The 12,313-nt window shown below is 42.9% G+C and overlaps 1 protein-coding gene across 1 annotated transcript; it reads left to right on the top strand.

The window, feature by feature from the left end:
• The first annotated feature begins 217 nt into the window (after positions 1–217).
• hpse (heparanase) lies at positions 218–10,089 on the top strand. Its single transcript, XM_085413267.1, has 12 exons — positions 218–462; positions 1,414–1,544; positions 1,782–1,910; positions 1,982–2,155; positions 2,537–2,708; positions 3,186–3,233; positions 4,103–4,196; positions 4,279–4,385; positions 4,715–4,829; positions 5,269–5,393; positions 7,109–7,255; positions 9,002–10,089. Exons 1-12 carry the CDS (start codon positions 236–238, stop codon positions 9,159–9,161), a joined length of 1,629 nt encoding a protein of 542 aa, XP_085269393.1. The 5' UTR covers positions 218–235; the 3' UTR covers positions 9,162–10,089.
• The last annotated feature ends 2,224 nt before the right edge of the window (positions 10,090–12,313 follow it).

Here is a 12,313-nt window from a genome sequence, read left to right as displayed (position 1 = left end):
ATTCGTGGGACAGTTCATGCGTGTTTCTGTCACGGTAACATGTTCGCAGGTTTCTTCGTTTCTGGCTCGTTATTAGATGAATATTAATTTCAGGTCATTGATCACTGATCGATTGATGGAGTGTCGTCTCTCGTGATTCCTGCTGAAATGTTGGACCTGCATATAAGTTCGTGATTTGAGGTCCCGGTCGTTCTGTGTGCGCGCACGAGGACGCGAAACAGGAAGTGTGACAGACATGAGGCTCGCGCTGCTGCTGTGCGCGCTCTGCTGCACCGGGACTCTGGTAACCGGAACCGGAGGATCCCGGCTCCCTGATGGACCCCCCGGGGAGCCGGACCGGGACCCCGGTCTGGGTTTGGGCGTGGACGTGTCGGCCCCTCTGCGACGCGTGGATCCGCGCTTTCTGTCCGTGACCATCGACGCGAGTCTGGCTTCACAGGAGAGCTTCGTGTGGCTACTGAGGTGAGCTCTGACTCTAATCCACCGACGATTGTCCCGTTAAACAGGAAACACCGGGTTAAAACAGACGGGAGGTCAGAGGTCACAAAATCAAAAACTCTAAGGATCAAAACTTTCAAACTTTTGTTTCACTTTCAAATCTGATCCTGAGTCAGTTCACCTGAAACCTGTTAGCTCCGCCTCCCGCAGTCTCAGACCAGGTGAGTATCACCTGCAGTTCAAGTTTGGAAAAAAAAAAAATCTGAACCTGATTTTAAAATCTTTAAAGGATTGAGAAGTAAGGTGATCCTGAGTCAATCCAGGTTTCACTTCTGTTTCCAGAGTCCGCATGGGAATTCCCAGAGTTCCTGTTTAAGCAGGAGCACACCCGAGAACCACAAACACTCTTAGATCTGAAAATAACCCGAGTAACCTGCTGACCCTCATAACCTGATCATCTGAAATAAAACTGCTGTAAATTTGAACTTTGAATCTCGACAGCCAAACTTAGATTCATGTTTCTCTGTGAATCCGACACGTTTGTGCTCCGGGAATAAACTCGAGCTCCAAAATCCCTTCTGTTTCAGTAACATGATGGATGTGAGATAATCAGCACAGATCTCTGCATGTGGAAACCAGAGGTCAGAGGTCACGAGTAAAATCATTTCCAAAGTCTCAAAACCAGGAAAGGAAATCAAGTTAAAGTCACATGTTTGTAGTCAAAACGGTTGACCAACTTAAAAACTATGACATCAGAGTTATTCTTCGTAACCCTTCAGGAGTTGTGACAACAAAATAATTTCAAAACTTAGATTTCAGATCAAAGATCAAAGTGAAACAGAGCTGGGGTCGTTTAAAACCAGCAGGTTTCGGTGCTTTGACCCGCGAATATTTCCGAGCATTCTTTAATGTGAACTGCGTACTGCTGTCAGTGCAGCAGTGCATCATGGGAGTGACTCTGAGGTTTCTCTGCAGCTCTCGGAGGATGAGGACGCTTGCAGCAGCTCTGAGTCCGGCCTTCCTGCGATTTGGGGGGACGCGGCAGGACTTCATGGTGTTTGAGCCTCACAGGAGGCAACAGTGGGAGGAGCCTCAGGACGCTGCAGGTAAACACGATCACCTTGTGACCGCTCTGACATCACACTGATCTGGAACATGTTGATTTCTTTGTTTTATTTACAGGAAATTATTTTTTTAATGTGTCATGTGATTCTTTTGTTTTTAGTCTAAGTTCAGGTTGGAGACTTTTTCTTCTTATTCAGTTTTTAAGTGTTGAAACTTTTAAATAGTTGAAATGTGAGTCTCTGACTTCCTGACCTCTCTGTGACCGTTGAAACTCCCAGGTGAGTCATGTGACCAGACTTTCCTACCCCCGTGGATGGAGGAGCGTCTGAAGTGCGACTGGGCGAAGCAGAAGCTGGTCCTGATGAAGGAGGACCTGCTGGGTACATACAGGAGCTTCTTCTTCACAGGTGAGTCCTGATGTCTGCCAGGCGTTGCCATGGAGATGCCACCCGTCCTCTGACTGTCGTCTCCCTCTCAGAGCTCACCGTGGACCAGCTGCATGCCTTCGCCAACTGCTCTGGCTTCCAGCTCATCTTCGGCCTGAATGCTCTGCTGAGGACGGCTGACAACAGCTGGAACAACAGCAATGCTGCCCTGCTGCTGCAGTACTGCCAGTCCAGACATTATGGGATGTCCTGGGAGCTCGGAAACGGTACGACTCCTTCTCTGATCAGCTGATAATCAATAATCACAGAGCCTCAATCAGCTTGAGTCTGTGACCTGCTTATTTAGGCCTGCAGACTTTATTCTGCCTTTTATTTTGAAATGCAGCTAGTGATGTGTGTTTCCTACCACCTGATCAAACCCGTAAATCAGAGCATCAGTAACAGGCTGACACTGTTAGTGTAAAATCTTCTCAGGCTCCTTCTTCTTTATTCTGCTTTCAGTGATAATATCTGGCATAATGCTGAAACGCTGCGGTTTCTTATCCAATGTTTCAGTTTCACTTCCTCGCCTTCATGTGGCGTGACGCACAGACAGGAAGTCACCTTTCTTCTTTACATGATCTCTAATCAAAGTGATCTCTAATCAGAGCCAAACAGCTTCGAGAAGAAGGCCAGGATCCGGGTGGATGGGCATCAGCTCGGGCTGGACTTCATTCGTCTCAGGAAGATGATGTCAGAGTCCAAACTGTACCAAGATGCTGGGCTGTACGGGCCGGACGTTGGCCAGCCGAGAAACCACCACGTAGACTTACTGGACGGGTGAGAGGTCAAAGGTCACTGTACAGAGACAGCTCATGAAAAGTTTCTGCTGTCAACACAAAAGAGCATAAAATGTTTGGGGGAAAAAATTACATTTTTTTTCAATGAATTTTTTTCCTCACATGAAATTTTGCGTTACGAATTTTTGAAAACAAGACACATAATAAAAAATGAACGTTTTTTACTTTATTTCTCTCTGTTTTCAGGAATTTTATTCACTCTGCTCCTCGTCTGTCATGAGCTGACAGATTCTGAAGTTTTCAGCTTTTTGATCTGATGTGATGTTTTAACGTCTCTCAGATACCAACGATGCAGAGAAACCTAAAACTTTTTATTAAAGGGAAGCAGCTAATTTTTGTGCTCTAACTGAGTTACAGAGTCACATGTGAGCTTCAGTCTGCAGGAATAAGACAGAAAACAACTTAATTACTGAGCCGATGCTGCCGATTTATCCATGAATTCTTGTGACTGTTGCAGATTCCTGCAGACCGGAGCCGAGGCCATCGACGCCTGTACCTGGCACCAGTGAGTTCACCCTCACTTTATTTACTCTGAAATGTAATTTCTGAGTTAAGTCTACTCTCACAACATAATGCATGCAGTCACAAGCGACGTGCATAAAAACTTTGCATTTTAACTGTAAATGTGAAAAATGTCACATTTACAGTCATTTACAGCCTGAAAGCTTCTCCGTCCATCGGAGGTAATTAAAAGTTTATGCACTCCTACTGACAGTGAGATACTTTTCCCATGCTTTTATTGTGAAACTGCAAATGTACATATCAGTCAGAGACTGTTCAGAACAAATTATTTAGCATTTGTAACACAAATCTTGTTGCAAGGAAACAGAATGTCAAAGTTATTAAAACTTAACAAAATTCTAATATTTTTAGTCCAAATGACATTCAGTGTCTGTATGCTCCCATAAAGACAACAAAACCAACATAAATCTGTCTCCAAATATTTGTTTGAAGTCTCCTAATTTTGAATTTATTAAACCATAAATTCAGAAAATAGTTTTGGACTTTTTAAGTTGAAAGTTGGTCATAAAGCATCAATACTTTCTTCAGAAAGTCCAAAATTCTGAATCATAATCAGACAAGAAGAGATTTAAGTCAAGATAAGATTATTATTCATCATCCACACTGACAGTTAGTTTGGGTGATAAATTAGGCTTAACAATGATCACATCATTCACAAACAGCTGAGCACTGGTTGAGACCAGCAGTGGTCCTAAACTCGAGCCCTGAGGCACACCTGATTTAATTTTAAAGGATATCAGTGACACCTCGGCCTGAAAAACTGTTCTTTTATTCCCAAGCCTTCATGCTGCTTTACTGCTGTGAATGCTTCATTCATAACTCATAAAATAAACTTGCTCTCCTGTTTGTCAGTTATTACGTGAACGGCAGAGACACGTCTGTGAAGGACTTCCTGGATCCTGAAGTCCTGGACTCACTGGCCTTAAAGACCAATGAAATCATGAAGGTAACGCTGTGCTGTGTGCCAGCAGCTCTGTGCTGGGTGTGTTCGGAGTTTCACCGGGATTGTTTCTTCTCATCCGGCTCAGAAAGTGAAGCTGGCGTCTCCGGGAAAGTCGGTTTGGCTCGGAGAGACAAGCTCGGCGTACGGAGGAGGAGCTGCAGGACTGTCGGACACGTTCGTCGCAGGATTCATGTGAGTCCCTCATGTCTGCCCTGCTTTAGTCTTCTCTCTGAACATCATGAACGTCGTGTTGTATTCAGCCAGACCTTCAGTCAGACCAGAAACATAAAGCCATCATGAAGGCATTCAGGCATGAGCTCAGAGACCATTTCCTCGTAGTCTTCTAGACCTCTGGACCTCGTTGGTGTTTTTCAGACTGATTTCTTTCTTTCAGTAAACGATTTTTATTCTGCTGAGTGTGTTTTTCTGTGGATGAACATTTCTGCTCTCAGCATCTCTGAAACACTCTCAAATATCTCTGAGTTGCTGCTGAGATGTCTCCATGCTGGGAATCTGTGCAGGTGGCTGGATAAATTAGGCCTGGGAGCAGCACTCGGCCTGGATATCGTGATGAGGCAGGTGCTCATCGGCTCTGGGAGTTACCACCTGGTGGACGACAACCTGGATCCTCTTCCTGTAAGACAGAGTCAGGTTAATTCTCTTAAGTATTCCAGCTACGCTTTCATGTTTTTTACCTGTGCAAAATCGTTTTAAGAGTTCCTCCTTCCTACACTCAGATTGGATGTTATTGCTTAACCTCTTAAGCCCCAAGCCTAACTGATCTCCTGCCTTTTGCCCCTGTATCAGGGGGCGTTGGGGCTTAAGAGGTTAATTTTGTCCACTTTGGGACATCAAATTAATTAAAAACCTAAACGGACATGTTTAGCACAGACTCAGTGAGTTCATTAACTGATCATTTGTCAGAAAATGTATGTTAATCTGATCAAATCAGGACCTTCACACTAATACTGAGCGTTAACGTGGCTGAAATAAGCTGCTGTTAGTTTATGTGCTCGATGCATTTCCAGATCTTCACAGTTTGTCGTTGTCCAGTAAAGGTCGTGTCCTCTTTCAGGATTATTGGCTGTCTGTTCTCTACAAGAGGCTGGTTGGACCGGAGGTTTTAAAGATTCAAGTGCTTTCTGAGTTTGGCCGAAGTAAACGAGTGAGGATGTATCTGCACTGCACCAACAGGAAGAGGTACGCTTCACATCCTGCCCTCATACAAACACCGAGACCTCCCACCACCAGTAACCCTGCCACATCAGGTGGACGGGATTTTCTTCCGGCCCGTCCAGCTGTTTATACAGCTGTCTAAACAGCTGTCTCTGCAGTGGTCTGAAATAGCTAGAAATAGCTAGCTCACGGTAATGATGTAATGATTAGCAGTTAGAAGTAACAGATAAATGGTTAACAGCTGCTACAGCTCCCTTCAAGCAATGTCCTGTACAACAAAATAGTTTCTACATGGAGCTGCTCAGACTCACTACAAGCCAGAGGAAAGAAAAACTCAGATTTGAAAGTGAACTGTCCTTTTAATGAATCAGCTGAGCTTTGGATCTATAAGGTTTATTTTTCCTATAAACCAGCAAAAACGTCTGGAAACAGAAACAGAAAAAAAATTTCTTAAATCTTAAAATAAGAAAAGATTGAAATTCTTAAAGCGTTATTCAAAACTCATCTCAAACCTGAATTCTGAATTATGCAGAAATGGGCAAAGATTAATATCTCAGTTCAGTTCATTTTTATTTCAAACATTTCAAACATGTGCCTTCACAATCATTACAAAATATCATTCCATTATTTGTTTGAAAAGGAGTAGGCTGAAGTATTTACTTATTTGTCCCTACCCCCTCAAGTTTTACCTCTCATTCATTTAATTTTTTTTTTTGTCTTAAATTAAACAAACAACATATGAAACATATAAACATATGAAGTAAAACAAAACATAACATACATAAATCAAAAACAAGAAATTAGCAAGCCCCACCACAGTATAGTTTCTTTCATATGAAAAATACAGAATGTGTATATTTGCAGATACACAAGTTATGGAAAAACAACAAACCAAAACAAAACAAAAAAACAAAAAAACAACCAAAAAAGAACCGCAACACCATTACCAGCAACATTACCATCCTGGGTTAACCCCGTTTTCTTCATTCTTATACTTATTTAAAATTAGGTTTTTATATTTTACTTTAAACTGTTTTATGTTTTGACTGTCTTTTATTTCTTCTGTTAGACTGTTCCATAATTTAACTCCTGCAATTGAGATAGACATAGTTCTTAAAGTTGTTCTAGCACTTTGTATTTTTAAATTCCATTTCCCTCTTAAGTTATACCCACCTTCTCTTTCTATGAACAATTTACAGATTTCTTTGGGAAGCAATTTATTTCTGACTTTATACATTATTTGCGCTGTTTTAAGCTTTACCAAGTCTTGGAATTTAATAGCTTGCATTTTGACAAAGAGTGCATTTGTATGGTCCCTGTACCCTACATTATTTATTAATCTAATGGCCCTTTTCTGTATTATAGTTATTGTTTGTGTGTTACTTTTGTATGTGTTTCCCCAGACCTCTACACAGTAGCTCATATATGGCAGTAGTAAAGCACAGTATAAAATGTGCTTTACTACTCAGTTTCTGAAAACCTGAATGTCTTTTACTTCAGCTCAGGAACAAACATCTTCAAACTAAAAGTATTTAAAGGAGGAAAAAAGCTTTTTATTTCTTGCTGTGTACACTGACACCAGTAGTAATTTCCTAGAGCTTTCCTTGATAACTAAACATAATTTCTGCGCATGTTTTGCTTCGTGTGAGTAGAAACGAAGCTCATGCTTCGTTCTGTGTTGTTTGAGGTGAAGTGGAAGTCAAGCTGAGTAATAATGCTGCTGTTTTGCGTGTCTGCAGCTACAGACGTGGAGCGGTCACGCTGATGTCAATGAACCTTGGGAAGACGCCAGCAAGGATCTCGGTGCCCGCCGTCTTCTCCAACAGCACAGTGGAGGCTTTTGTCCTGGAGTCTGAGCAGCCCGGGGAGGAGGGACTCTACTCCAGGTGCCTGAATGTACTCAATGAAGCCATTTTCCTCCTAGTTAGAAATCTGCTTCGACCCCAAAGAAGACAGTTGTTTTTCACTAAATATTCCCGGCTCTGCAGAAGTACAGTGAACCTTAGATAATAAGCCCCGCCCCCATTTTTAGTGAAATACACACGGTGAAGAAGCAACAGGTCAAAATCTGTAAATGAACACCTGATTCTACCTGAACATCAGGATTGGCCCATTGCAGATGTTTTATGTGCTGATGATACACCGCTCTGTGTGTCAGACGGCCCAAACTCTGCAAGCCTAAGAAGACACGTTCAGGTCATTATAGTCGACCTGTTCTGCCTCTCCTCACTTCCTGTCCTGTCTCTGCTCTTCCTGTGGTGGAGGTTCACGATAAAGTTACGAATAATAAGCTCCGTGTGTGTAGTGATACCCGCAGGTCGAACACTCATTATTACAGTATTTTCTACTCTTTGATCTGAATGATGTCATCTCAGGGACTGAAGCCCCGTCGGCTACTGTGTGAGAGGGAGAGCCAAACAGAAGAAAAGTGGCGTAAAGCCAGCCTTGTTTCAGACAAGGGCTGAGCTCTGAATCATGCAGAGCTGCTGTGCTGGAGTCAGAAAATAAAAGCATGGAGCTGATGTCTTTTCTCTTTTTAAATTTACATTTTCTGTTTTTGTTCTTATGAATCTGAGTCTCTGAAACATCTGGATCTCCTGAACTCAGTGACAGTGAAACGGTCTAAGCTTAAAAATGAAGAAAATCCAGCAAATGTTTTGATGCTGAGGAAGCATCAGCGGATCATATCGCCTCAGCATCCAGTGAAACCTGCAGTTTTTACCATCTGCAGGGACGCCGTCTGTGTTTCAGCTGTGATGGCTGGTTGGTGTAGAAACCTGAAGACCAGCTCACATTTCTCTACAGAAGTGAGCCTCAACACTTCCTGAAAGCTACTTTTTAAATCCTTTAAAATTTTATTTTACTCATGAAAGCAAAAACAGGGGCGACAGTGAATCAGACGCTGGCTTCAGTCTTGTGACGCTCAGATTCAGGTGTTTATCGAGTCCTATGAGAGCTGCTGAGGTTGACCTTTTGATGCTTTTGATCTGTGGCTTTGCTCTGCTTCAGCGTGCCGGACAGAAAGCTGTTGTCATGGTGATTTAATGCCACCTGAGAGCGAATCAGCTGATGCAGACAGCAGCAGGTCGAGGACCGATGCCGTTGATGTGTAACTCTCTCTCAGGCTTTTATCTCAGCTGTGCTGACGGAGGACGAACAATGGCCTCATAGTTTGGGCTCAGCGGCGTGCTTCAAAAGAGTTCAAAGGTCACCGCCGTGAGTCAAAACTGGTCAGCATGAATCGACAGTCTGACTCCCGTCCACCACTCCACAGCACCTCAGCTGCAGGAGGCTTTCTGAGAACAACTACATAAAAATCAAAAGCTTTACCTGATTTAACCGACCAATCTCAAACTAGCCCCATCCTAAATCCTCCTCTTACGGTGTCATGATCTGACTCATAAGCTGTGGTGGAAAATGATACAGGCATAAACCCGGAGAAGGGTAACTCTGCCGATGACACCCCGCACTGCTGCGGTCCGACCACAAGGGGGCGCACACAACCCTAACACCCGAGGATCATAAACAGTATGAGTTATGCAGAAATGGGCAAAGATTAATATCTCAGTAATCTTTGTGTTTGACTCGTTGTGTGGCGGTTAGCTTGATGAGCTCATTTCCTGTTTCTGCAGGTCAGTGAAGCTGAACGGCGAGGTGTTGATGATGGTGGACGATAAAACGCTGCCTGAACTCAAAGGAAAACTTCTCCTGCCGGCTCGCCACCTGCAGCTTCCTGCCTACTCGCTTGCCTTCTTCGTCCTCCCAGACGCCCAAGCTCCGGCGTGCAGCTGATGACATCACACGGAGAGGTGCTGTTTCCTCACACCGTGGACGCCTCAGTGTCAGATTTTTAGACAATACTGCCACTTTCTGATAATGAGTTTATTGATTCTCACTCATGACCAAACATCTCCATCTATGTCTCCACCCGCTTGTCAGTCACAGAGGCCACGCCCCTAATAATGTGAACTTCAAGGTTGATGAGGATGATGGATATGGAACAATATGGAATAAGATACTTAAATGTTTTTTTCATAACAATTTTCAGAAACCAAAAATATTTTTGATACGACCGTGTTTCAGCGTGTCATCAGTGAGGACGTCTAATGATCTAATTAATCAAAAAGCACAATGCTGACGCCGCCTCTTTGCCATCATCGTCGTCAGCAGGCTGGAGCACGTCCTCCTGATGCTGCAGCTTCACGTTATCATGACAGCAAATGTGTCAGAGTTTAAGCAGCGGGGAGACAGTGCTGTCACCATCAGGTCAGACTGGGAACTGCAGTAGCGTCCTCCATCATCTTTATCCAGTCTGTTCATAAAAACTTCAGTAAAACTAGAAAAAGGTTTTGAAACTTTAACCAGATGTATACATCTTTATAACAGATATTTTACACTGAAAATATAAATGTGTAATATATATATAATAATATATCTATAAACTTTAGTGTGAACTCTGCTAATTAAATATTTATTTCATGAAATCTTTCTGTTCTCTGCTGATTTTAAATTGGACTCTAATAAAACTAATGAACCAGTGCCCGACGCTCTCAGTGTGAGTGTGAAGCTCAGGACGCCTGAGAGGCCCTGCTCTGAGACCTTCAGCTTATTAAAGGACACTAGATTCAGAGTTTAATGTTTGAACTTTTATTTGATGCAAGATAAAGACAAACATCACATTTCCTTTTTCATTTGTCCTGCTCCTCGCCGTGAGTGACGACGTAACACAAGGATTTGTAGTCCAGGTTTCTGGTTGCGTTTATGTTTGATGACTGAAACATCTGCTTCATCTACAGACACACAGGTATCGATGTCACGCCTGTCACTAAACATTTCCAAAGCGAGCCCTTTTCATTTTTACACTTTCATTCGCTCAGTGTTTTCACTTTCTATCACGGCCTGAATAAGGAGACGTTGGCGTGAGAACTCTTTGTGGATGAAGCCTTTGTCGTCGGGGTCGAACATTTTGATGCACGCTGCAGGCACCGACCTGTTTCAGCGACTGCTGAAATAAAAATAAGAGTGTATTTGCAGGGTGAAACACCTCAGAGCGATGGCCACCAGCAGGACTCTGTACTGTATTCTAGACGGTGTACAGAAGTTTATAAATGTATTAGTAGATCATATTTAAATATAACTATATTATAGTAGATACACAGTAGTATAATTCTGTGCTGTATTGTAGATGGTGTAGAGTAGTGTAACTTTATTGTACTACTGTTTACCATCTAGAATACAGTGTATTAACTGTATTACACAGAGTAATCCGGTTCGCTCTGTTAGGTCTCTGAGCGTTTAGCTTCATTGGTAACATTTCAAATTGTGATTTGTATAAAAAGCATAACCATGGGCTGTGAGAGAACACCTACCATCTCTGCTCATCAACTCTGATGCTGCTCTCTGATGATTTGGGGTCAGAGGCTTTATATACAGCAGCTGTCCGGGATGCAGATGCCACACAGTGATAATCTGAACTGACCAGCCCTGTGGGGGTTGAGGTGGGAGCCTTTGGTCCTGCAAAGTTCCCCTTACATGGAAAGCGCTCGGTGAAAGCTCGGTTCTCAGGAGGCCCAACAAGTGTTTCTATTTTGAGTCAAACATCAGACGCAGGAAGGCCGAGGCCACACCCGTCTCTCTTTTTATGATAAATGGCCTGTATTTGTATAGCGCTTTACTTAGTCTCTATGGACCCCAAAGCGCTTTACACTACAATCAGTCATCCACCCATTCATACACAGGTGATGGCAAGCTACATTGTAGCCACAGCTGCCCTGGGGCACACTGACAGAGGCGAGGCTGCCGGACACAGGCGCCACCGGGCCCTCTGACCTCTGACCACCACCAGTAGACAACGGCTGAAGTGTTTTGCCCAAGGACACAACGACTGAGACTGTCGGAGCTGGGGCTCGAACCGGCAACCTTCTGATTACAAGACGAACGCCCAACTCTTGAGCCCCAATTTTATTTCATTAGTTCAATGATATTTTATATGATTTTATTTTGAGTTTCAGGTGAAAAATCTCATCAAACTCTGTGATGAAACTGAGTGACTTCCGGCCCTGGACAGACTGAGAGCTATTCACAGCTCTGTGTAATAATTCAATAATACATGTTTTATTTATCACAGCATTCAGAACTCAGTTTTTTTAAAACCAGTGAACCGGTGCCGGACGCTCTCAGTGTGAGTGTGAAGCTCAGGATCACCTGAGACGTCCTGCCCTGAGACCTTCAGCTCATTAAGGGACGCCGTGTGGTCACTGCTGGCATTACCTACAGTGACCACACGGAGGCGCTGTGGTGTTTGGCTTCAGCTCTGTGCTGCGCAAAATCCATCCAACAAATACAGCACGTGACGTCAGAAACCAGGTGGCCTCTTCATCGTCATCGTGAGGAAAATAAGACCGTGCTGCAGAGCAGGTGCCGAACTTAATTTAAAAAAAAAGATCCAACAATTTTAAATGTTTTTATCCAACAACAGGTGACAGTGAAGCACACGTGGCTCTTTGTGACGTATTTCAGATCTGCTGAGTGTGCTATCATATTCAGCGTGTAACAGCATGTAATGCGCAGCACAAGTATTACTGTGAGTGCGTTTAAATCAGACACTTCCTTGTTTTTCGCTTTATTTTATTGAAATGAGAATGAAAACTTTAAACGTTGAGAACGAAGTTTAGAATAAACACCAAGAAACCATTCTTTAGAGTTCACTGTTTGTTAAAGACTAATATTACTTTTGTCACAATGAAACTTTGGTTTTTAAGGATAATATTTTTCTTCGTAAACAGTGTATGTAATTAAACATTTTTCCAAGACAGTGTCAGAGAAACTTTTCGGCTCGGGCTTCTTATTTTATATTACGCTTATTTTAATGAATGTTCCCCCTTTTTTCATTTGTTTATTTTTAATTTTATCCCAAAGACATTGCATTTTAATTTATTTTGCCC

The sequence above is a fragment of the Rhamphochromis longiceps genome, linkage group LG7 (assembly GCF_057381845.1).
Source record: "Rhamphochromis longiceps isolate RC_006_pf linkage group LG7, R_longiceps_female_GT1.1, whole genome shotgun sequence".
Taxonomy (NCBI): Eukaryota; Metazoa; Chordata; class Actinopteri; order Cichliformes; family Cichlidae; genus Rhamphochromis; species Rhamphochromis longiceps.
This window is presented reverse-complemented; position numbering and strand designations above follow the sequence as displayed.

Coding starts and splice junctions, on each gene's coding strand:
- hpse (XM_085413267.1), top strand. CDS start 236: ATGAGGCTCGCGCTGCTGCTGTGCGCGCTCTGCTGCACCGGGACTCTG. Junction 4,197..4,278: donor AGACCAATGAAATCATGAAG/GTAACGCTGTGC, acceptor CATCCGGCTCAG/AAAGTGAAGCTGGCGTCTCC. Junction 7,256..9,001: donor GAGGAGGGACTCTACTCCAG/GTGCCTGAATGT, acceptor CTGTTTCTGCAG/GTCAGTGAAGCTGAACGGCG.